This window comes from Mizuhopecten yessoensis, unplaced genomic scaffold, assembly GCF_002113885.1.
Source record: "Mizuhopecten yessoensis strain PY_sf001 unplaced genomic scaffold, ASM211388v2 scaffold8537, whole genome shotgun sequence".
NCBI lineage: Eukaryota > Metazoa > Mollusca > Bivalvia > Pectinida > Pectinidae > Mizuhopecten > Mizuhopecten yessoensis.
In genome coordinates, this window is record NW_018407597.1 from 504,288 (window position 1) to 531,157 (window position 26,870).

Consider the following 26,870-nt stretch of genomic DNA (forward strand, 5'->3'; position numbering starts at 1 on the left):
CCACTAACGGTATCCATTATTAAAAGTCCCCGAATAATGAAAGTATAATTTGTACACTGTTGAAAAGCTACAATCTGTACATATATTAAGGATCATGTTTTTCAACTAGAAAATGTCTGTAAGACATGAATGCCCCCGCTGTATGTGAAATTAGTTTCAGTGTTCTATAAAAAGTTACAACCACTTTGATCTTGTTACCCTGACACCTGCACACACACAAGGTACTGCACTTAAAGTTAATCTTAATATTCATGTTTTTTCTGTATGTTATTATCATCCTGAAATACAAGGATGTCAGAGGTATACTCATATTTGACCTTTATATAAAGTTTGACCAAAATCCGTGAAAGAATGAAGTTGCTAAGTGTTTAAATTGAATAAGTTGATGATTTTCTATATATAGCAAGTACGACCTTGGCCTTGACCTTTGAACCCTGAAACACAACAATGTCCGAAGTATACTCATACATGACCTTTGCATAAAGTTTGACCAAAATCCACGAAAGAATGAAGTTGCTAAGTGTTTAAATTGAATCAGATGATGATTTTCTATATATAACAAGTGTGATCTTAGCCTTGACCTTGAAACCCTGAAACACAAGAATGTCCGAAGTATACTCATACTTGACCTTTGCATAAAGTTTGACCAAAATCCACGAAAGAATGCAGTTGCTAAGTGTTTAAATCGAATCAGTTGATGATTTTCTATATATAGCAAGTGTGACCTTGGCCTTGACCTTGGATCCCTGAAACACAACGATGTCCAAAGTAAACTCATACTTGAGCTTTGCATAAAGTTTGACCAAAATCTGTGAAAAGAATGAAGTTGCTAAGTGTTTACATTGAATCAGTTGATGATTTTCGATATATAGCAAGTGCGACATTGGCCTTGACCTTGGGTCCCTGAAACACAACGATGTCCAAAGTATACTCATACTTGACCTTTGTATAACGTTTGACCAAAATCTGTCAAAGAATGAAGTTGCTAAGTGTTTACATTGAATCAGTTGATGATTTTCTATATATAGCAACAGAGGCATTGGCCTTGACCTTGGAACCCTGAAACACAACACTGTCCGAAATATACTCATACATGACCTTTGCATAAAGTTTGACCAAAATCCACGAAAGAATGAAGTTGCTACGTGTTTAAATTGAATAAGTTGATGATTTTCCATATATAGCAAGTGTGATCTTGGCCTTGACCTTGAAACCCTGAAACACAAGAATGTCCGAAGTATACTCATACATGACCTTTTCATAAAGTTTGCCCAAAATCCACGAAAGAATGAAGTTGCTACGTGTTTAAATTGAATAAGTTGATGATTTTCCATATATAGCAAGTGTGATCTTGGCCTTGACCTTGAAAGCCTGAAACACAAGAATGTCCGAAGTATACTCATACTTGACCTTTGTATAACGTTTGACCAAAATATGTCAAAGAATGAAGTTGCTACGTGTTTAAATTGAATAAGTTGATGATTTTCTATATATGGCAACAGAGGCATTGGCCTTGACCTTGGGTCCCTGAAACACAACGATGTCCAAAGTATACTCATACTTGACCATTGTATAAAGTTTGACCAAAACCCACGAAAGAATGAAGTTGCTAAGTGTTTAAATCGAATCAGTTGCTGATTTTCTATATATAGCAATAGAGGCATTGGCCTTGACCTTGGAGCCCTGAATCACAACACTGTCCGAAATATACTCATACATGACCTTTGCATAAAGTTTGACCAAAATCTGTGAAAAGAATGAAGTTGCTAAGTGTTTACATTGAATCGGGACGGAAATGGGCAACACTATAAATCAACAGTTTACAGGTTTTACTTGCCCCGACGTGTACATTTTATAAATGCTTCCTCGATTATACCTTCTATTTAAATAACAAACTTATTGTATTAATAATGTACTACGAAATCAAACAGTTTACCAAATACTAGAGTTAAATACATCAACCTTTTCATTCTCCTTTACACTATCAGAGAACCAGAACGTATCTTACCCAGCTATTATGGATGCCTTACGGAAAATGTATAATTTCTATAACCAATTAGTTTTCATTTTGGTGATGGAGATGAATTTATTATGATAGATCATGGAATAGGTCCAGTACTTTAATACATGATTTAAAGTTAATATTATTGATGATCGGCGCTGGTGACTCTTACTTTTGCTAATATACTTTTCACCTTTCCAATGGCAGTAGCAAGATGTTCGCTGAATAAAAAATTGCTACCATGAACTAAATAACTGCATTCTACTCTAGTATTACTGATATCATGTATACCGACAACAAATGTATGAAATAGAAGTATTTAAAACATTAGAAATAATGTTATTACAATACATAAATCTGTCAACACATTATCTATGTATATATTTAATGATGGGGAAACATGACAATGCAATGACTTGTCTTCATAATATCACGAAAGTTGACAGTTGCATCTACATGTATTTATTAAGTGCTGAAATTATATTATAGTATTCGATCACTTGCCTTTAGAACGTTCATAAAACCTTATCTACGTACTACGATCAAAAGAACATATTTATTTTACGATTACTAATAGTATCACATTATTATTTTAGTGTCGGTAAAAAGTTACGTGGCTTTTCATTTGTTATATTTCAATGACATTTCCAAATGCAAGAGGGATGCATTCGAGTGCGTGTACTTCACTGTAAGCGTAGAAATAGATACAGATGTTGTAAGGACTAGCATGGGTTACATGACATCCCGAGTATATTATTGCACCAATTTGAATGCTACATATAGTGTTTCTATCATGGATTGCCGTCGGGAAACGGAAAATCATTAACATTATGTTTATAATGCTATGTAGACATTCAAAATCAGAATGGTAGATATGGTTGATTATCACTAACGTTTTCAAGCCTTACGACCGTCTTCGGGCGATAACTTGGTTTGCCGTGTTGATCTTGTTATTTTTATATATTTTAAAAAAATGTACAAAATCTCCTTAAAATCTACATAACGTCTATTTGTCTACGTTCATTACTTTTAGAAATCTTTATTGTATATATAATATACTATAAACTTTATTTATTTTGCTACTTATACAAATCACTCTTGTTGGCTCGGATGTTAGCGCGCTTGGGTCCTACTGTGGGAGGAAACCGGAGAACCCGGCTAAAACCCACGTGATCGGGCAGGTGACTACATACCTTTTCACGTCCGATCGGGGAATCGAACCACGGTCGCCTTGGTGAAAGGAAAGTGCACTATACACTGCGCCATCCGACCCATCTGTATTATATCGATGGATACAAATCATCAAAGAAAACATCTCGGTCAAAAACCGTTAAAACTGACCAGAGATTCAACATACTGTATAGCACGATATTTCTGCGGGAATGAAATGTTCGCGGGTCATTAGCGTGATGGCGAAAATGTGATCCGCAGAATAATATGACAATACATAAATGTTATATATAATCATGAGCCGCGATAATAAATTTCATAACCGGAATGTCATCATGAAAGAGCCAGTATGCTGCTCGTGTCATTTCCTTTACATCAAGAGAGATATGTTTGAAGTTAGATTATATCACACATATATGTAACAGTTTTGTTGATTTATTTAACAAATTAAAGTGCACTTCCTTCCCAGTTAACATTATGCTATATATGCCGAATGTCCAGACTCCGTGAAAAACTGAGTTCCTTCACATGTCTAGATTGCAAAATTATAAAACTTGTAAATTTATTATTCTAAGTAAGGGTACAAATTGCGGAACTTTAAGCCCCAGTATATAATCCATTACAAGGTATGTGAATAAAGGTCAGTCATAACGAAAACAAAGTTATAGATAAACAAAAAAACACACATACAATGGACGTCATTAGTTTAATAGCACCGAGAAAATTTCCTTGAATAGTCGACGTAAATAAAAGTATCCAAATTTAATCAAAATGAGATATGTTGATTTTATATAAGAATATTACATGTACAGTATATAAAATGGTAAGATTAATTTTCCTCGTTAATTAAAATAATATATAAAGAAACATATGCATGTCGGATTTCATTACAAATAACAATATTTCACAGTTATTAGTGTTGCGTCTACAAAACTCCACGGAATGAAACGAAAGAATCTACTGCATGGATTTACTTGATAGCTGCTATTTATGAACAGTAACCTATTTAAGTTCTTTGTTCAAGTAATGATCCAAAATATTTGTTCTATGGATGTTACAGATACAACAGTTTGGTCCGGTTGCTGCAATACTGCTTACAGGTTAATCAAGAGTAACACCAAACGTTACATATTGTACAGCTAATGATTGAAAATTATAATCTGACGCAAGAGTTCTATAAAAATGAACTGTTCAACTAGTATTTAAATAAATACAGACTTAAAAATAGTTCTACTTTATGCGATAACGACTCTTGAAGGCTTTGCGAATTAGGGCCCAGCATTCTGTGTATATTATTCATTGTCCGTTTTGTCAGTGAACAGAACTGCTCAAGGGATACTCTCAAATAAGCCACGGCCATCATCTGTATATAACTACTGGATAAACATCAGAAAAGCTGTCTGGAAAAACGTTTGGTCTCTTTAACGAATTTTGTTTCAAAAATTTAAATAACATATTGATACAGTTTAATAACACGTTGGAATTTCATCAGTTACAAATCCGCGTGAATGAAAATACAGACGATTCTACAGGTGTGCAGAATTTCATTCCCATTATATATTACACAACTGGTTGTGCTATGGTTCTAACCACCCATTTTGATTTAAAGTTCAAAACAACATAGCATAGATGTCAACAAAACGCATATGAGATAACCTAAATTAATCAAAATGACCAATTTCAAATATACATGGCTCATTGATCCCATCATCACGATCAGGGATCAATTCAAGCAGAGAAAAACAGCACAGTACCCATTTGAAATCGCTGTTATATTATTACATTTGATTTCAATCAATTAATTAGAAACTGGCGTATTTTGTAAAGAAAAATAAATTGAAAATGATAGTTCACATGAACGTATCGACTAGCAAGTGTCTCCTACTCGCATAACTCGCATCGATTTGAAATATTTTAATGGAGCTTTGTGTACATCATAAACTACATTGTATCATAGTTCCATATATTCAATACATTTCAGCTTTCTCACACTATACAATACCACACAAATGTGATACTTTGGCTAAATCTCGATTTATTAGAATTCTAACCACACAGAAATGGTCTGCATAATGCTTGGTATAACGTATGGGTAAACGTATACCATACAAACATTACTGCATGAGGATTTCGTGAACATCCATATGTAACTTGAAGTACCTTCCTAATATTCATTAACAAAGATAACAACAACACTATATATTGCCAGTCTTCTTAATTAGGTCTAGGGGCAAGATAAGATATTAACAAAAAATAATATTTCAAAAGGATAACAGTATTTTGTCAAATAGCATAAACAGTATATTATTACAGAAATCACATAATTTCACGAAAGGAATAACAGTATTTCACTTTAGGAATAACAGATGTTTTCGATATAGGAATAATAGTATACAAAATTATATGTATCACAATGTATAATGTAGGAAACGTCATCGAATGATAATCACAGCTACTGGTACTGAACCATTTCTTTTATAATTATATTTATTTTAAAACGATTTAATTATATCATCTTAATCATATTAACTTAGCAATACATTATTTACAAACACTATGATAGTGAATCAAGTGAAATGTGAAAATTATATACAATGTACAATAGATAAATCTTTATCATAGGAATGATGGCTCAACATGGTTACAATCACCCTACAGTTACTGTACAATATATTAATATGCTGAACATAAGCAAACTTTTCATTAAAGATTGTGTGAGCCACACCACCAATTATTGTGAGCCACACCACCAATTATTGTTGAAACAATATTTTTGTCCAGTCTTAGCAGTAATAATCATAAAAAAATAAAGGATTCAACTGGGATCTGACAGCAGGCTATCAACTTTTATATATATTCACACTGAAGCCATGCAATGCCAATTGCTGTCAGTAACCCAGTGATTGTGCAAACTGCCCGCAAGCAATCAGATATCAGTTTTCAAGTAACAAGTATTCAATTATGCAAGTACTTGATGATGATATTATACATTTGGAACCTGAAAGCCCTTCTATCAGCTCATTAACATGGCCCTTGTACCAGCTTTTTATCAACAAAAACATAGTCTCTGCGGGATTAAAAACAATATGTTAATGCTGAATAAAAGTTGGAAATGTCCACTGAAATGTTATTTTGAATTTTACAAGTTCATGTAAATATCCTGGAGTACTTTTGTCCTACCATAACGGGTAGTATTGCTGTTCATCTCTGTGATGGCGAATTGTTACTACCTCAGGTTATAGATATAATACATGAGTTAAAGTGTCTCGGACTCCAGAATGTTTATATCACAGGTTACATGGACAGATTTACTGGTATCATTACAAAACATGCATAGCTCGAAACACTCTTCCAATGGACAACTGCGCTAATTTGTATTATATTTGTTTTCAAAAATTGTATGATATTGCCAGCAATTGTATTTCAAAATATTGTTGAAACAATCAGGTTCTTTATAAATCAGACAAAAATGAGACAAGTATGTCCGGCAAGCATTGACTTCTGTAATGTATATGACACAAGGCTTTGATGATCTTGTTTGTCGATATTTCACTTATTGTTACAAGATCATCAACGATCAAAACATGTTTCTCTTTTACTGTATTAACAGACATATATGGATATTCATGAAGTATATTAATTGTAATTTCCTGATCAAGCTGGTCAATATCTTATTCAACTCTCCTTCTGTACTTCAGTAGCAAAATTTCATCACTTATCATTTATCATGTGAGAGAGAGATAACAATTACCAATTCAACATACAATTTGAAAGTTAAAACATATATAATATATATTAATTAAAATATATTATAACAAGTGAAAAAAGTATATAGTTTTAAGATGACTCCATATTTGATCAATGTCCATTTTCGTTATTTGCATTTTTATTTTTTTTACAAAAAATATTGGAAAGCTTAAAACAAGTCTATAATAAATATGAGTACATCACATATGGGACTATTAAAGCCTGCAATTACATTGATCCTCATCTCCACTTCTAACATAACATTGTATCACTGAGCATGACAATATTTCTATCCTAGTATGTCGGTTCGGAGAGCCATATCTCTACTCCTACAATATAACAGAAATCTTAAATAGTTGAGCAATTTTGTGTCTCGAATACGCATAATTATTGAACGGAAACTTTAACAAAAAATATTCATTCAATTACTTTTAATACTATCGAATTAGAGATCTTTTAAATGTTTTACTAAATTTTAGCAGAAAACAGAAACAGAAAAATATTTTTTTATAATTGTGAAAATTGAAACATATTTGGTACAAAATTACCACAGCTCCTGCTACTTTTAAGTTGAATAAACCTCACTCCAGATGATGTTGCTTTAACTCATTCACCCCTGATGACACATTTGAACTCTTCCAATTCAAAGGTTGGAATAGTTCATTATGAAACTACAGGGGTGAATGAGTTAACATGTAGGGTGATATACAGGCTGCAACTACAGCATATGAAAAGTAGACGTATATCATTCCAACATATTCTGAAAATTGAACTCTCACAACAACTATGCTAGAACTCCTTCATTATCTAAAGTGCAGCCAATAGAGAGTACCACATCAAAAACAAACATTTATTATTCATAATTGAATGTGTATAGCTTCACTATCATATCAAAAACAAATATTTATCAATAATTGATGAATGTGTAGCTTTGTTATGATGCGTATCAAATACAAAACTTATAATTCCAATTCAATCACTCTAATTGATTGTCAATTTGATCATGTAGGCCTCCATGGACACTTAACTAGTTTCAATTCCAATGTGAAATATCATTCTGTGGCATCATATCCATACCAGTACCTCACCCACGTCAGTATAACACATTGTCACGACACTATTACCAAGGTGATTTAGTCTTTAGAAATTCTCTCCTTGTGACCCCTTCTTCATTACCAGGTTTTTCTTGCCAAGGATGTTCATCAGATCTTTACTCATGTAGAATGGTTTCTCCACAGAGCCATCATTTCTTTCCAAATCTTCCACTATGAAACATAAAACATTTGACCATAGGATTTTTGTAAGTTATAATATACCTGTATATATACTGAAATATTTGTGTGTACCGATGCACCTGTATGTACTTTTATACATGCAGTGTATCTTTACGTACCTTTATGTATCTGTATGTACTATGTACATGCATATATCAGGATTTACCTGTGTACATGTATGTACACTGTACCTGTATGTATCTGTATGTACCAATATGTATGTATCTGTATGTAGTACTATATGTACCTGCATTTATATGTATCTGTATGTACCTATGAAATTATATATCCTATGTACATGTTTGTATCTGTATGTACCTGTATGTATATGTATGTCCTATGTACACGTATGTATCTATACAGCTATGTGAAAATATGATCTATAAAAAAATATTGAAATTAAACTAACATGAGATGAGGATTTTCAGAGAATTATCGGTAAATAACAAAATGTGGTAATTGCGGAATTTATTCAAACTTTGATATAGATATTGATTCCGTGTCATCTTTTTCCACACTAAACAAATTAACATAAGTGCCTGATACAATTTTGTACCGTAACAAAAATGAGGTGGGCAAAATTATGCCTCTTAAAGACATTTAACATTATCATAGTGTCAGTATTCCAGAAAGCATTGTTGTGTAATACACGAGTGTTACTTACAGAAACAGAGGAACAGGGTGTCCACAGCCATGGAGTAGACGCTGAAGAAACAGCTGGCAACCACATACGACACGATGGTCACTATCTGTACATCATAGACACAAAAACAAATGTTATAAGATTACAAGGCCTTCTGTTATTGAAAAAAAAAAAGAGCAAAATAAACCAAAACAAACTACTGACAGAAATTTAATAATAACATGCCTGCCAGATCCATTCTAAATATTCATACATTTGATCCCTGTGATATTGATGTTTTCTTATGGAAAGAGAAAGGACTAAGGGCATTAAGATTCATTTCTGGCCTCATCATGGATTTATAATTTGTTTGTTATATTTGTAATCTTAGATAAATAAAGTACACAAATATGATGAAAAAAAATTGCACCAGGAAAGATGAACTAATTAATATGATGTTTTTGAAAGAAATTGGTAACTAAATTCAAGTTGTAATTTTTGGTTTTTTATGAGGCCGAAAATGACCCATAACACCCCAAGTCCCTTGTTTATTCAATATGACTATAATGATATTACTACTTGCAAATATTATTTGTGATTTAGCCCTTATTCAGTGTTTTAATTAGTGTATTTCACTCACCACAATAGGAACAACATAAAAGTTGAGAGTGGGGGTGTAGTTCTTCAGGAAATCAATACCACCACTGAAGAAGAAGTAGGCTCCAGCAGCTGAAAATAACCGTTTTCCTTCCATATTATATTTAAAACAATTTCTTAAACAATTGGAATAGAAAATTGACATCTTGATAACCTGCTTATGATAACACTTCTGTTCTTCATATTTACCCATAAATCCCATGTTTTTTTCTGCCTTAGTATTGTATACATATTAACATATTATACATTTATGTCATAGCTGTCAAACCTCCCTCAATAGGAGGAATATTATTTCATTTTTGACCAATCAAAACTCCCTCATTCAAGTCCAAACTCACACAAACTCAAAATCTACATCCTGTTTTCATATGATCTCCTAGTTACTGCATGGTGTGTGTAATGATCATAACAAGTGAGCCTGAATCAAATGAATGTTTTTCAGAGTTATTTTGATACATTAAAAGGGAAAGATAAATTGAGCAAATCAGTTTCTGTAACGTTTCATGCACTTTCTTCCTCATTGGAAATGTGGACTGAGGGAGATCTCCCTCCCTCATTGAGATTTCAGAGGTTGATCCATATTGATATTTTTTCTTCAGACAGTCTATATATAGATATATTTCAATATTGACCTCTTGCTCTGCCACAGAACTATCTGTGATTTTAATACTACATATAATTATAATAAATATTGTTGCTCTGGTCTTACTAGTATCATACAGATAACCCTACCTACCACACATAACAATTACCTGTAGCTCCCACTATCACCAGTTTCCCCAGCAGCATAATGAACTCAGTCACTTTGTCCACAACAGCAACTCTGTAAACAAGTCAAATGATAAACAAAAGATGGAATAATACTATGACTCAAAATTTCGTACCATTTAATGTTTTTTAAAACAAAATGAGACAAAACATGTAGATCGAATCTGTTAGCTTCAAAACACCATATATGACAAGTAGACAGATATACCATTATCATTCTTCTTTTTACAATTGAATTAAATTATTTACACTTGGATAGTTCATTAATCTTACACTATACAAAATGCCAATCAAAAGACTCCATTTTTACCTCACTATATTTCGCATGATCAGCATAAAGGCATCTTTGGCAGAAGAACAGAAATTCTTTCCATGTATTGCAACCTGAAAACACAACAAATGCATCCTTCAGTCTTTCATCAAAATAGCTTAAAGATTAGGTTCACATATCCAGTCTTTGTTAACAATACATGTATACATATTGATATTTAAGGATTAACTTGAATATATTTTTCATGTTATGGAGATGTACTCTACCGCGAGGCGGTTTATGATGAGAGTACACTCTGTTTTTTTGTGATATAGCGCCATAACATGAAAAATATATTCATATTAATCCTTATAATTTAACCTACTATACACAATTCCTATGGAAATCCACTTTTATTGATGGACTCTTTTCTTTTAGAAATTATTGCGCTGCTGTATCGGCCAATCAAAAGCAACGTTACAAACGGCGACGTCATTTTTTTACATTATGGGCTGATAACAAATTTTTAAGCCAATGAAAATGCTTGTTACAAGCAAGATTAAATTATTAAACTAGAACACAGTTTTTAATGCATATTGTTCAATCAATATGATTTTGGACTTGTGACAAAACATGAATAGGTTAAGTTCACTTGATTTCAACTCATAGAGGAGTGTTATATGTTCAGTGAGCAATGCAGACACTTGATGTTTCAGTCTTACAACATCAATATAATTTAAACAGTGATGTCACTTTGGGAAAAAGAATGCCATGGACATTAAATTTCTTTCTTTATTTGGCTTTGATCCTGAAAATACAGAAACAAGTCTTCAAAGCACAAGGATTTATATATAATCAGTCATCAGTCAATCAGAAAAAAATGAAAACTCTGAAGTAAAATGTACTGAGCGTTTGATGTGTATTGGTCTTTTCCATATGCAAAGTCAGGTGTTGTAAAAGGTGATAAAATAGACACCTAACATTTTGGCAATGGATTGGAGGTAACGGTAAATAGCATGCATGTTTAAGAAATATTGAACTTACCATGATGTAAGCATTTTTGGTTAAAAACTTGAGACATTTCTCAAGACACCAGAAGCAGCATTTTAAACACCTTTAAAATAGAAAGTTGATGATTTAAAGTTGAAATCATTCGCAGAGATGAATATTGTGGTAAAAAATCCTCTTTTGTATGAATAAATACATGTAGTCTCAAATGCAACCAGCATATCCCTTGTAAATTCAAATTAAACCCTAATCAATATCAATCAATTGTATGATGTAAATAGTGAAATAATTAATTAGATTATTTCAATATCGAATATACTTTCTACCCAAGTGGGTAAATTGTTTTTATCCAATGAAGGAACTAGCAAATGAGTAAAACAACTTTAGTATTAATTTCCCACTTTCATTGATTCACAGCTAAAAACGGGTTATAATCTTAAAATATCCATTAAAGCAAATTCTTTATAGAATTTGATTAAATTCCCTAATTATTTATGTGTTGAGGTTCAATATATTCTTTCCCCCATTTAATGATCCAAAAGGGAGGCAAGTAAAAGTAGAAAGCCATGCACTAGCTGTGTACAGCCATATCATCATGCTTACATGTATTACTTACTTGATCAAAAACTTTCCGACTGGATTTTCAGTGCCTTTGAGTTTCGCATCAACGTACTCCAGTAATACTCGGATCATGGCCACTATGGCCAGAATGAGGGACCCGAAAGCTAGAGAACCAAGATGGTACCTGTAAATAAAGTTCAACTTGTAAAACTTTCCTGGATAAATTTTGGTGAATAAATTCTTAAGAAATATCATCCAGATATTTTACCATTTCTGACTATTGCACTGCAAGATAATCAATTCAACAATGCTTTATTACAATGTGGGAAATCTTGATAGAATAATTTGACATTAGACAAGGTGAGCAGGGCTCACATACTTAACCCTATTCCCCTTAAAGAAGTCAAACGTAACTTTTGAACTTTTCACCTTGACCAATGACAACCAATATATTATTAGGTATGGTATAACTTGTGTAGCGGAAGTGGACTGGGTTGATTGTCGATGACCAGGTAGCTCAATTGGTAGAACGTTTCCGTCCAGAGTTCGGAGGGTCCTGGGTTCGAACCCCAGTTTGGCCGTTGCATTTCTCTTACTCCTGTTTCAAAACTCGAGCGCTTGCCAACCCTTGTTTCAAGTACTGGGTGAATACTTAGCAAATTACTAGGAACCTAGGGATCGTGGGTTCGATTCCCAGGTGGAGGCACGTACACTACTCTCTTTCCTGTTATACTTGATTTTACCATACTTTGTTGTAAACATAAACTAAATCTGTTATGCGCTTCATTAGGTATCTAATGCACTCAAGTCTTGTTTCTTCTAAAGCTGCTTAAGTGTGCCCTTTGACCCTAAGTGTGCCCTCCACTAAATTGGGGGTATAAAATGTCTCTGTCATTCTTAAAGCATAGCAAAGAAGGTTGTTTCTGGAATTACCTGAAGCATCTCCAAAGAGCAGCAGCCAATGGGAAGGTTGGAATGTCTCTTGGTTTCTCAAATGCCCAGTAGTAGGAGGCAAAAGCCCCAGCTAATGTCATCTGGCCAACGGCAATCACAAAGTTCAATAGCCAGAAAAACATGAACAGGCTGTACACCTGTCCATATAGCACAAAACTGAAACAGAAACAAGTTGAATTGGAGTTATTCCCCTTTGTATGGGCTAAGACAAAACTTGCTGATTTAATGCCTTCGTGTGACATGGAGGGAGAACATTTATAAATGCAAGAAATTTATTGTTTGCATGGAGTGAGACACGCTTCAGCACGAGTTAGGACATCTCAGCATGGAGTGAGACACGCTTCAGCACGAGTTAGGACATCGCAGAATGACATTATTGAATTTAAAGGTGCAAGGCAAATGATTCAGATGATTTAAAACAAATATTAACAACATCATTACTCCTTTTAATAAGCCTAGGTGTCACTTACTTATCTTCTACATTCTTCAAAAAAGTACAGAAATCACTGGTGGTACTGTTAGTCTGTAAGCAAACAAAAAAAACAAAATTTAGTGCATTCAATTCTGCAATCAACAGACCAGTAAAATATTAAGAAATTATCGACAATGACATGTCATAAGATTTGAAATGGCCAGATATATCTACATAAAAACTGCCTAAGGGGCCTAATTTATTGATCGCTAATGTTATTTACTGGTATTATCAAAATACATTTAATGCTAAAATGCTTCAGAAATAATCCCTTAGAAATTCTCAGGACATTTGATCAATGCAACAAAGTATGTAGGTCAAAATTTTTTTGAGTGAGAAAATGAACTGCCCTGGTACATATCAAGAAGTTAAAACCTAAATCTTAATCTTATAGGCCTATATTTGTTCTAATACAATTACAACCTTGAAATTGAGTCAAAAATCATGTTTGCAAGGCATTTCATAGTCCCCCACTGGAAATCATCCCAAGATGTCCTTGTACACCAAATCTGGTTACTCCAGGTGAAAAAGTATAGAAGATATTCCCTGGAAAACATTTTCAAAAGTGAAGGTCAAAGGTCAAGTCATAGGTTACAGTGACCTAATTCTTGCACTCTGCACTCCGACGTCCAAAGATGTCCTTGTACACCAAATCCGGTGACTCCAGGGGAAATAGTACAGAAGAAATGCCCGGACAACCTTTTTCAAAAGGTCCAGTTACTCTAGGTGACCTAATTCCTGCATTCTGCACTTTGCCATCTCAGTATGTCTTTGTACACCAAATCCAGTTACTCCAGGTGAAATAGTACATTTCTTCTTGCACTCTGCCAACCCATAAGTCTTTGTTCACCAAATCTGGTTACTCCAGGTGAAAAAGTATAGAAGATATGCCCTGGACAAACGTTTTCAAAAGTAAAGGTCAAAGGTCAAGTCATAGGTCACAGTAACCTAATTCTTGCACTCTGCCATCACAAGATGTCTTTGTACACCAAATCTGGTTACTCCAGGTGTAATAGTATAGACGGTATGCCCCGGACACACATTTTCAAAAGTTAAGGTCAAAGGTTAAAGCATAGGTCACGGTGCCATCGCAAGATGTCCTTGTACACAAAAACGGGTTACTCCAGGTGAAATAATATAGAACATATGTTCCAGACAAAACTTCTTGGACGGATGGAGTGCAAAACTATTATGCCCCCCTGGAAACCAGTGGGGGACTAAAAAATTGATAGCAAATTTTCAATTGAAAGTGGGTCAAGCTCATCTTTTGGAACAACTTTGATTGCACTTCATCCAAGCAATATTATGACCCTATAGACCTCTTGGCATTTTTGAAAAGGGTGCTGTTCTCTTTGTCGATATGAAGAAATTGATGCCAGATGACTCATTTCAATATGAACCATAAAAGCACCTGCCCTTCTGGCAGAAGAGACAAAAACTCACATTTCCTGTGCAAGATTCTCCAAACAGTGAGGATGTTTCCGCTACAATTTTGAGATAGTTCCAATCATTGGCTGTTTGGTTCCAGTACTCTGTGCTGTTCTCATTCACTGAGAAGTCCTGCGATCTCCCAGTCGATGCCAGGTATCTATTGACTAGGTCAAGGTCTTGTTTTGATTGATTTTACAAATAAGGAATGTATCTTAATTTCCAACTGACCTAACTGATTCATTGTTGAGTTTATCCAAGAAGGTTTTATGCTTAAACAGATTATTTCTTTCAGTCTAAGAGAACTTAATTTGTTAAATAAGCTTAACAAAGGGGTGGTCTTAAAAGTAAACATGAGCCGATGTCTCTGTTAACCTGCAGTGTTCCCATTAAAAGCTAGTTACTGGCAAATGCATCAACTTTGAACCAGCCTTATTTTTCAGAATATGTATAGGTCAACATTATGTAGCGTGTGAACATTCAACAGGTATTTTTTCAGGTCAATTACCTGTTTTGAAACACGGTGAAAACGCTGACATTACATATCATAACTACTTCTTTCACCAAGTTCTCATACACTTATCTTAAACAAATTTACACATTAGCAGTAATGTTTTCTTAAATTATAATTCCCTATATTAAAAAAATACTGTTTGTGAAATCTCACCTAGACAGAAGATATTTTTGTGGTTATTGATCTACAGTTAAACTGGCAAAATATCTGTTAACAATATTTCTCAAAAAAAAAAAAAAATCAAAAATGTCTTCAGATAATATAAATATGGGATCAATTTCAACAATTATTCATTAATTGCAGATCAACAATTTCAATCTGTCTTAGAGAAGAAATATATTAAGAACTCTATTCTATTCAGAAAATAATTATGAAAAATTTACAATTTTCTTGCCCTTCAGTAGTTCATTAACTTTGAATTCAATTGCCACCATTGATAACAGTTTATGGTGTCCAAGGATACGTGGCCACAGCTAACCAGTAGGCCAACACTGCTATCTGTAGAGCGAATGGAAATATCGGGAATATCAAAGTAAACATCATCTTCCCAATGGCTCTGAAACAAAATAAAAAAGTTATGCACAGGAGCAAATTTTGTTATAAATACAGGATGTTTTTCCTCCATATCAAAAAGACATGCATGTGATCATTAAACCAAAGGCAATCAATAGCTTTCAAAGTTTACAAACATGCACCCGATGAGCAATTGTTTACTGATTTACGAAAGAATACCTCAGCTCTACTGCAAACAGAAAAGAAAAGCTTTTTAGGGGTAAATTCAAAACAATCTGCAACTATATTGCCCAAATAAAATCATCACATCATTGATTTTTTCCAACTTTTATTTTTTGTATAACTGGTATCTCTCCTAAAATAGTCAGAAATATTTAGGGCAATTTATCTTTCAAAATATTACATTGAAATTAAAGGTAGAATTAATGAAATAATTAATTGGGCTGTGTAATAATTATTGAATACTGACCTACTGCCCTCCTTTATGAGTGATATGGCAATTCTGATCCTCACACACAAAAACAACAGGACAATCAACATAATCAGTAAAATTACAGCCGAGATGATTCCTGTAAATAGAATAAAACATTTATAAATAACCTTAATACCTGTAACTCCAGGTCCTATTAACCTATAAATACATTGTTACATGTGTAAAAATCATCTAAAACTATAAACTTCTGATGTTTCAGTCCCTGTATATATAAATACCAAAGAAATTAAATATTAATTGATGTCTTTAACTTAATAACTATGAATTTAATTTTTTTTTTTTTTTTTTTTTATCTGTGGGGTGATTTTTCACCAGTATAATTGCAATCATCATTTTGACAGGTTGGTAGGAATAAGTAACAATACAATTTAAAAACACGTAGAGGTACATGTGCATAGTCAATTAATTACTGAACTACTTCACAACCTGAGATTTGTGCCTGGTTACGCGTGTTACTATTACAATTTAGGCTTATGAATAAAAGCCAGCTCTCAATGGAAAAAAAATGATATTATCCAACTACAATTACATAATTTTAATATATTCTACCAGTGAGTAGACGTAGTGACCACAGCGTGATCACGCAGTGGGGACATACATGTAGGTAACATAATATGTGAATGGGAGACGATTCTCTAGATATCAACCAAGTATCGAGACTTCTGTTGGTTAAAAAAAAATTGGAGGGAGAGTCATTGTGTTCCCAGGCTCTGCAGCGGAAAGATGTCTCAACTTTTGTAGGTCAAAAAATTGTGATATTCTTTAAAATAATACAATTTAAATCACTCACTAACAATAAGCAACACACTTTAGATTGTATTTAGACAACGTAAACTTACCAAATGCCAGGAACATGTCAGGTTTGGACCAGTGGAGGACAATAGATACAACATGGATACTGAACTCCTCATTGCCTTCCAGATTGGCATAAGTCCAAAAACACCAGTAGGTAGCTGTGACATACAAACAGGAAGTCAAAAGTTTAACAAGATAGAAACACCATATATCTGGTAACATTATTGTACATTAGAAAAAAAATACACTACTTTATCTCATGTTATTAGGTGTCTTAATATTTGAGGCTGGAAGTAATATACTCAACTAAATTTCTAAATTCTTACATTTATTTATGAAAATGAAAGACTGTTGTCAATGTCATACTGTTATTTTTACTTGCTGTTGTTAGAGATGTTTTTCAAATGAACTTCTATGAGACATTTTGTTCTTTTACCAGATTAAAACTGTGAACTTAAAAGTTAGGTACAAATTGTGTAAAGTCTGTTGGATAAGTATTTTTTTTTACTTTCTTCAAAACCAAGAAACCAATTAATGAACAACAACAATTTATCGAAAGGCAGTTGTCTATAAAGCTTACCAATTTGATTGATATTACACATGTTTATTAAGTAAGTAGATTGCTTTGAGTTATTGACTTTTATATGATCTGTTATGGTTTTGTTTGTCAAAATCATTATAATGTACCAAGTAAAGTTTTCGAGATTTTGTGTTCTATTTTTACTCAACTACTGGAGTTAAAAAAAGTTGTAAACAGGGATTAAAGTGATCACATTTGGAATATCTGAGCCCAGATGGATTGGAAATGAGTTTTTTTTTTTTTCAATTATCATAGGATTTCTCAAATTATAGCAAATTATACTAGAAATTGCTGTCATAACTGATTTCATTATTATTGGTGAAGTCACAAGATGGATAATATTATGCAACAGAAAGATATTTGTAGTACAATTACATGACTGTGTAACATTGAATATATATTCAGCCAGATCATATATGATAGAGCAAATCTATATCTTGCACTGCAATTCTAAAGTTGAAATCGTTTTACACCTAAAACCAACACAAGAGGCCCAGAGGGCCTTTATCGCTCACCTGGATATCTAAGTAATCATGGCAAAATATTCTCCAAATGAGATCAAAGGGAATATGCCAGACCCCAAGGCCAATCCTTGTAGCATATCTGTATTAGATTTTTCATGCCGAGCAATTTTGTATGGTTATGGGTGGGGATCTCAACTGTTTCCAAGCTGTGACTCAGAAACTAGGTCCCTCGGGTTGTGGCCAGACCCCAGGATCAATTCTAATATCATGACTGCATTTGTGTCTTTTTGCCCAGCATTTGTATATATAGTTTTGGGTTGGGGATCTCAACCGTTTTAAAGTTATGGCACAGGGACTATGTCTCCAAGGGTGGGGCCAGACCCTAGGGCCATCCTGGAAGCAAATGTGCATTCTTCTCTTTATACTCAGCAAATTGTATATATGGTTATATGGTGGGAATCTCAAATAAAAAAAAATGGCTCATGCACCCCTTAGCCCAGAGGGTCAGCTCCACCATTTGTACAATTTTGAATCCCTGCCTCCCATGAATGCTTTCAACCAAATATGATCGATATCCATGGCATATATAGTTCTACAGAAGAAGTCGTTTATAGCAATATAGCCAAATTGCCCCCTTTTGGCCCCATTGGGGTCAGCCCCACCATTTGTACAATTTTGAATCCCCACCACCTAGGGATGCTTCCAGTCAAATATGGTTGATATTCGTCTCTTAGTTCCAGAGAAAAGTCGCTTAAAGCAATATAGCCAAATAACCCTTTTTGGCACCACCCCTCAGCCCCCTGGGGGGTCAGCCACATCATTTGTTCAATTTTGAAACCCTGCCTCCAATGAATGCTTTTGATTAAATATGATTGATATCCAGTGCGTAGTTCTACAGAAGAAGTTGTTTGTAGCAATATAGCCAAATTGCCCCTTTTGGCCCCGCCCCTAAGCCCCCTGGGGGGTCAGCCACACCATTTGTACAGTTTTGAATCTCCGCACCTAGGGATGCTTCCAGTCAAATATGGTTGATATCTATCTCTTAGTTCCAGAGAAGAAGTCGCTTCAAGTAATATAGCCAAATTGCCCCCTTTTTGCCCCACCCCTCAGCCCCCTGGTGGATCAGCCCCACCATTTGTACAATTTTGAATCCTTACCACCTAGGAATGCTTCCAGTCAAATTTAATTAAATTCCAATCAGTGGTTAAGACAAAGAATTCGTTTAAAGAAATTGTTGACGGACGGACGGACGACGGACTCCATGGTATGGCATAAGCTCACCTTGGTCCTTCGGACCCTGTGAGCTAATAATTTTAAATGTGTTTGCATCTCCTATATTTGAAGTCTCTGAAACAGTAATACTCACAGAAGCCAAACAATCCCAAAAAGGCAAATATAGTGATCCACACCATGATGCCTGCGATAAACCTCAAAGCGATGATCCATATAAGGGAGACAATCATGCTCAGGATCAGGATTCTAAAACACACCAATGCCATGTAAAGATCAAAGTGCACGTAAAGGAGAAGTGAATGTATCAATCTGTTTCATCTGCTGAGAAAATTGAACTTCAAATTCTAAAAAGCTTTATTGATACATGTGTAAGAACTTACATCTGAAAAATCATGACTTTTTAATTTTATACCTTTATAATATCCGTGTATGAACATTGGTGTTGGCCATTTTCGTTGCCACTTTACAATTGATTAATACTTTTCTATTTTTCCAAGTTTCTTGTGAATTAAATGAAATTTCCTTTCAGCACATTTGTTTTATGATACATACTGTTTTACAAAGCAAATGTTTATATGTTGATGCTTAACTAGATATATACATTACTAAAATATGAACTAACTGTACAAAGTCTCACTATTCAAACTTGCACGAATTGTATCTAGTGACATTATCACACCTACAACTATATACTGGGGTCACGTTTTAACTACCTAACAGTGTGCACCAAGTCTATCATAGCTAGACTATATATATATATACACATTCATCATCTGCTGAATTAATAGACTGTTGATATTAGACTCGGTAGCTTACACAAGCATCATCCACCAAGTCGACACAATGTCAGCAACTATCTTCTCTCCATACTCTTTGGCTTTGAGGAATATTCCAAAAATGCTGAAAAACACAAAACAATGAAATAATTGATTACCGAGTACAGTGCCAAATATCGTAGATATGAGGAATTGGTATGTGTCTTTGTGTGTGTGCATATGTATAGTATGTGCTCATTTGCCAATCAAAATAAGGTGTCACTTCTGAACAATAGAGACAATTAAAGTATGATGCCATATCCTAAATATTTTTAAGATGAGAATTTTCCATACATGTAGACAGATCTCCTAACCCCGATAAATATTCTCATTTTATTTGCCAATTTCTTTCTTTTTCTTTCTTTCATAATTACTGCTCAAACAAAACATGGTTAACATCAAAAGTTTATGAATTAATAAAACCTCTAAATACTATGGTAAAAAATTCCTCCAAAAACCCCAAAATAGATTGTCTCCCTTGATCAGTATGAATCGCCATTAACAAATGCATGGAATATTAACATACTCAAGGTTTTCGGCCAGGGACTCAATCGAGATGGCATTGTTGTTAGAGTCTGTTACATTTTTAGAAGCAATGCTACTTGACTGCACGTTGGAAAGGAGGCTGCCTCCCACATCCAGGAAATCAACCAGGACTTGCGGAACGCACCTGTTGATGACTGTACAAAATTGTATACATTAAAGTATTTGTTTTGTTTAGAAAAATATATTTATTACTCAACTTAACATTAAATTTCATTTTTTCTTCATTATTAATCATTGCAGCGAAATCTTCATTTGAGGGCCACCAAACCGAAAATTCAAGGTTGAATCAAGAAGCTGGAATATCAACTATAAAATAAAATACATTCATTTATTTAAGCAATAACTTGGAAATCAATGACCATAACACAATTTTTTTACTTTGATAACCTTTGGTATTGACAAAAAATGATGCAGAATTTATTGACATATTTATAATGATTTAAATAGTTTGTTGGAAAACCTAATGCATCATCAAGATATACACATGAGACAAACAAAAATGTTCATGACTTATCAAACTGTGACAGCAATTCACTTCCTTTTAATTCTTTCATTTTAAACTTGATTAGTTGATACACTAGCCCTCACATCCAAAAAGTGATAATTGTTTTCAAATTGTAAATCAACTTCTAGAGATGAATAAATGTGACACTAGATAGGTGTAGCATATAACAAACAAAACACTGATACTATAAAGCAAACTATTCTATCAGTGACTGTCCGGGTATCTGTCTGAAATGATATGTCTGCAATAAAGGAAGAACCACTTAAAACTGTAATGATTAAAAGAGCATGATGCATTTTAAATTACATAATTTCTGAAAACTGAGAAATGATGAACAAGATAAAAAAAACATATACATGTGTTTTTCAGTATTTTGTCGAACCATTCAGTATAAAGTGATTGTGTCAGTGTATGTGAATGTCGAACCATATTATACTAAGTGTTAAACTGAACTGTGAGAGAATTCAAACTTCGAACCATTATACTAAGTGTTAAACCGAACTGTGAGAGAATTCAAACTAAAAATCTAATCAATAAATCAGATATACAGTACAATGTACCACTTCACAATGAAAATAGTTAGCAGTTTTAAATATACTCATATACTACCACAATATAGGATATTAGTATATACCCATATAACTACATGTACCTCAATAGTATCTATGGTACATTAAAGGTGATATAACTGGTACCTGTATATATTAATGTGGAGTTTGACAGTTTACAAAAATGCTATTATAAAATTAATCTGATCAGTCTCATCAGATAGGATCTCTATTGTATAAGTATTTTATTTCCTTCTAGAGTCTCCAGCGGCGTGTTATCTCAGCGGTCCAGAAACGGGTCACTGTGACAGCCTGTTTGATCCACTTAATCTTCATTTTTTCAAGCAAAAAGTATTTTTTTATTTTGACATTAACAATTTCAAAATCACAATAACGTCATTGTACAATGTACTATCAGTCTGAATCTTTTCATATCTTTTACCCTTCATCAATAGCAAATGCAATTTAAAGCATACTGCAAGAATAATATTTTGTTGACAAAAAATAAAATAAAACCAGCATGTCTAAAAACAGTGTTCATTCTCTTTATGTGTATGAAAATAATGGGCATCTTAACAGAGCAGGGTGTTTAAACAGAATTTTAAATTACTACATGTAGAAAATTATTTGATTAATCCAACAAATAATTTCTGTCCGAGTTCATTTTTCATATTTCTTGTCAATGTTAAACATTATATTGAGGAGGGTCTGTAATTGTTTTCGTTAAACATTTTATTGTGGATGGTCTATATTTTTTTTCATTATGCTGGATTAAACAGAATAGCTGTTCATATCTATGTGATTAAGATAATACCAATACATATATGTATTTGATATGATTACTTTGATCAGCATATATATGTAATAAAGTGTTCGTATTTTCACAATCTCTGAATATACATGACAGTTTAGAAATATATTTGTTGAATATCGAAGAACCCTTCCTTTCCATTTATAGTGACACAACATTAAAAGCACTGTGCTTAAATAAACTGATAATTTCAATTAAATAAACACAAGAATGATTCAACAAATTGCGCTGTAAATAAGTTGATACTTCACACTGATCACAAAGTAACAAACTCATATATTTTGATTCAAATTGTGGACATAAATTGAAAACAAAATATGTGTAAGCGACACAATAATTTACAGATTATAATGTACTTACAATAGTTGTCTTTGTGGAAAAGACACAAAACATATTTGTCAAATAAGAAATCATACATCAGGTATTTTTAACTGATACCCAATGTGTATTATATCTGACACAAATATCTACAAATATGTACTTTAACAAAACCTGTCTTTGTGGAAAAGACATAAATCATATTTGTCAAATTACGACACAGATCAAACAATAAGAAAATAAACACACATTAACTACATTTATGTTCTAATTCGACCTTCTCAAACGAACATAGATCATTTATCATGAAAACACCAACACTTGTATGGGAGGAAGCTTCTGTAGTGAGCATAATACAAACTAGAATTTTGTTTTTGTGAACAAAAACATGTCTCCCCTCATTAGCCAATAGAAAAACTCTGGTATAAAAAATTAACAAAGGACCATATTGCTTTATATAGTGGGGCATGAGACCCGAATCTGGAATTCAACACTTCTACTTCCCAAGATACATTAAAACTTTAGCAAGTTTGGGCAACATAGGTGAAACTAGAACACTGAAAGGTCAATAAGGGTCCCATCTTGTGGCAATATATCCCCCCTAATCATCAAGAAGCAATCTGCCAATATAGCTGAGCTTGTCGTTTGACATTTGGACTTCAAAAAGAATCGCAAGGAAGCAAAATATACATTTACATGTACTATGATGTGAGTCTTGTTTCCTTCCACTTCCATATTGGCGGGGCTAAGAGAAATGTAACTCCCGGTGCAATTCTCATTTGTTGGCTTTGATTTGTTTGATTTCCCCTTAAATACCTCCCACATCAAGAGCCAGGGACATAGTAAGAGATCCATTTTGTCTTTGACCTTTGGACCCAAATGACCTTGACCTTTAACCCAGTAAACCTGATCTTTGGTCAGTTGACTCATTCTTCAATTTCGACCAACTTAGCTTCATAAGATCATAACAAAATGTTCATCAGGAAAAGATACAAAATTTGACCTTTGACCCAGTGACCTTGACCGTAAGTCAGTTGACTCTTTGTTAAATTCCAACCAACTTTGCTTCATAATGTCATAACAAAATGTTCATCAGTGAAAAATACAAAACTTGACCTTGAACCTTTGGAACCCGTAACCAAGACCTTCGGACAGTTGACTCAGTGTTTAATTTCGACCAACATTGCTTCAAAGTATCATAACAAAATGTTGATCAGGGAAAATATACAAAATTTGACCTTGACCTTTGACCCGGTAACCTTGACATTTGGTCAATTGACTCCTTGTTTAATTCTGACCAACATTGCTTCAAAGTGTCAAAACGAAAAGTTGACCAGTGAAAAGATACAATATTTGATCTTGAAATTGACCAAGTGACCTTGACCTTAAGTCAGTTGACTCTTTGTTAAATTCCAACCATCTTTGCTTCATAATGTCCTAACAAAATGTTCATCAGTGAAAAAATACAAAATTTGACCTTGATCTTTGACCCAGTGACTTTGACCTTTGGTCAATTGACTCCTTGTTTAATTATGACCAACATTGCTTCAAAGTGTCAAAACGAAATGTTCACCAGTGAAAAGATACAAAATTTACCTTGACCTTTGACCCAGTGACCTTGAACTTTGGTCAACTGACTTCTTGTTTAATTCCGACCTACTTTGCTTCAAAGTGTCATAACAAAATGTTCCCCAGTGAAAATATACTGAATTTGACCTTAACCTTTGACCCAGTGACCTTGACCTTAAGTCAGTTGACTCTTTGTTAAATTCCAACCAACTTTGCTTCATAATGTCATAACAAAATGTTCATCAGGAAAAGATACAAAATTTGACCTTTGACCCAGTGACCTTGACCTTTGGTCAGTTGATACCTTGTTTGATTGTGATGGATGGACGGACAGACAGATGAATTAGTATAGGGCACCCGCATCAAAGATGCGGGTCCCTAATAACATGGAAGTTATGCCCTGGACAAACTTCGGTAGTAAAAATAAACAAAGGGCCATAACTCTGTATATAGTGGGGGGCCTAAAATCTGATTATAGAGTGAGAAATTCCGCCTTCCCAAGATACACAAATATGGTAAGTATGGTCAATGTAGGTATAATAACATAAAACTTATGCTCTGGACAAACTTCTGTATTACAGTTAAACAAAGGGCCATAACTCTGTATATAGTGGGGCACGAGACCAAGTTCCAGTGAACTAAACACCTTCTGTGGGTGATGCAGGTATATTTCAAGTTTGATTAAGATATTTTTAACGATTTGAAATTTACGGGCCGGACAAGAATTTACTGAAAATGTGCAATTATTTGACCTTTGACCTTGAGGTGAAGCTCACAGTGAACTAATTCCAGTGCACTGCACACCTCCTGTGGGTGATGCATGTATACCTAAAGTTTCATCAAGATATCTTTAACGGTTTAAAAGTTATGGCCCGGACAGGTCCGGTTAGATTATAAGAAGAACCAGAAGAGGAAACCAGTACTTAGTACAATATGTCTCCCTTCATTCGAAGGGGAGACATAATTAACACACATTAACTCTCTCTATATATATATTGGTATTATTATCATTGTTTACTCTCCCAATAAACAAAATCAATGTGTTCATGACAATAAAGCAAAAAAAAATGTTATGTTCCAATTTTTGACTCTTCAAAACAAACAGGACTTTCTGTTCTTAAAGACATTTTAAATGAGAGGTAAACAGAAGATTTAGAATTGAAGTAAACTTAAAGAAAATGAATGGAAAAAAGTTTGTCAGAAGAGAAATTGATGGTAGCCTTCATTTCACCATGGGGCAGTTCCTATTACCATAATGGTAATTAATATAAAAGTGCAGTTCATTTCACCATGACCTTCATATTACCATACTACACCGGTGTTACACCGGTAAGACATTCCAAAATTTTGTTTAATAGCAGATAAGTTGACCATACTTACGAGGAGAACTCTCCAGGAAGTAGGCAGGACATTGGTCGCCCTCCACCAGAGCTAGCCTGGATAGCTAAAGAAAAATCAGTCTCTCAATATCAGAAAAAAACACGATGACTACTACATATAATTCTCTTCTTATTTTAATCTTGTATAGATTGTACTTTCAAGTAGTCATAGTCAATAAATGAATATAGTATCATGAACAAGGCAAAGTATTGCAAGGCATCTGTAGTCCCCCACGAGTAATGATTTACATATTTAACAAACACTACACCTATGTCAGGAAGCTTAGGTCAAATGAGGTCATAGTGACCTACTTCTTGCACTCTAAAATGTCCTTTTACACCAAATATGTGAGATGGTTACTCCAGGTGAAATAGTATAGAAGATATGCCTCGGACAAACTTTTTCAAAAGTTAAGATTTAAGGTCCAAGCATAGGTCACAGTGAGGCCATAGTGACCTTCTTCTTGCACTTTGCACTCCACCATACCAAGATGTCCTTGTACATTAAATCTGGCTACACCAGGTGAAATAGTATATATATAGGATCTTACATGAGTTTCCATTTTATATGAGATTTATGAAACAAGAATTTTTCAATTGACCAAGCCTCTGGCGAGCTAAAATGAAAAATTTGTGACGAGTTTCATAAATTTCATATGAAATGAAAACCAGTGTAAGAACCTTTTTATCACATAATCAAGATTTGTGACATTTATGCGTGTAAAACAACAATTTTCATGCAACATTGAAATGTAAAAAGCCGCCATTTTGACTCCAGTGCGTAAGTCGGTGACGTCATGTACTTGTCCTAGGCGTGATGTCACAATTGAAACTTACAACCAATCACAGGGCTGATAGGTCATATAACATGGGT

At 33.8% G+C, this 26,870-nt stretch overlaps 1 protein-coding gene across 4 annotated transcripts in view; it reads right to left on the bottom strand.

The window, feature by feature from the left end:
* Positions 1–3,861: 3,861 nt before the first annotated feature.
* The window catches only part of LOC110456129 (choline transporter-like protein 2), a 72,252-nt gene continuing 49,243 nt past the window's right edge, over positions 3,862–26,870 (bottom strand). For all 4 annotated transcript variants that reach the window (XM_021506691.1, XM_021506692.1, XM_021506693.1 and 1 more), the window contains exons 7-23: positions 25,998–26,061; positions 20,847–21,000; positions 20,322–20,405; positions 19,639–19,751; positions 17,273–17,386; positions 16,410–16,509; positions 15,891–15,983; positions 14,929–15,073; positions 13,484–13,536; positions 12,993–13,169; positions 12,115–12,243; positions 11,535–11,604; positions 10,551–10,624; positions 10,225–10,295; positions 9,456–9,544; positions 8,858–8,942; positions 3,862–8,184 (exon numbers count right to left, since the gene is read on the bottom strand). In XM_021506691.1, coding sequence (XP_021362366.1) covers positions 8,060–8,184; positions 8,858–8,942; positions 9,456–9,544; positions 10,225–10,295; positions 10,551–10,624; positions 11,535–11,604; positions 12,115–12,243; positions 12,993–13,169; positions 13,484–13,536; positions 14,929–15,073; positions 15,891–15,983; positions 16,410–16,509; positions 17,273–17,386; positions 19,639–19,751; positions 20,322–20,405; positions 20,847–21,000; positions 25,998–26,061 — 1,740 coding nt within the window. In that variant the 3' untranslated portion in view covers positions 3,862–8,059. The remainder of the gene's footprint in view (positions 8,185–8,857; positions 8,943–9,455; positions 9,545–10,224; positions 10,296–10,550; positions 10,625–11,534; positions 11,605–12,114; positions 12,244–12,992; positions 13,170–13,483; positions 13,537–14,928; positions 15,074–15,890; positions 15,984–16,409; positions 16,510–17,272; positions 17,387–19,638; positions 19,752–20,321; positions 20,406–20,846; positions 21,001–25,997; positions 26,062–26,870) is intronic.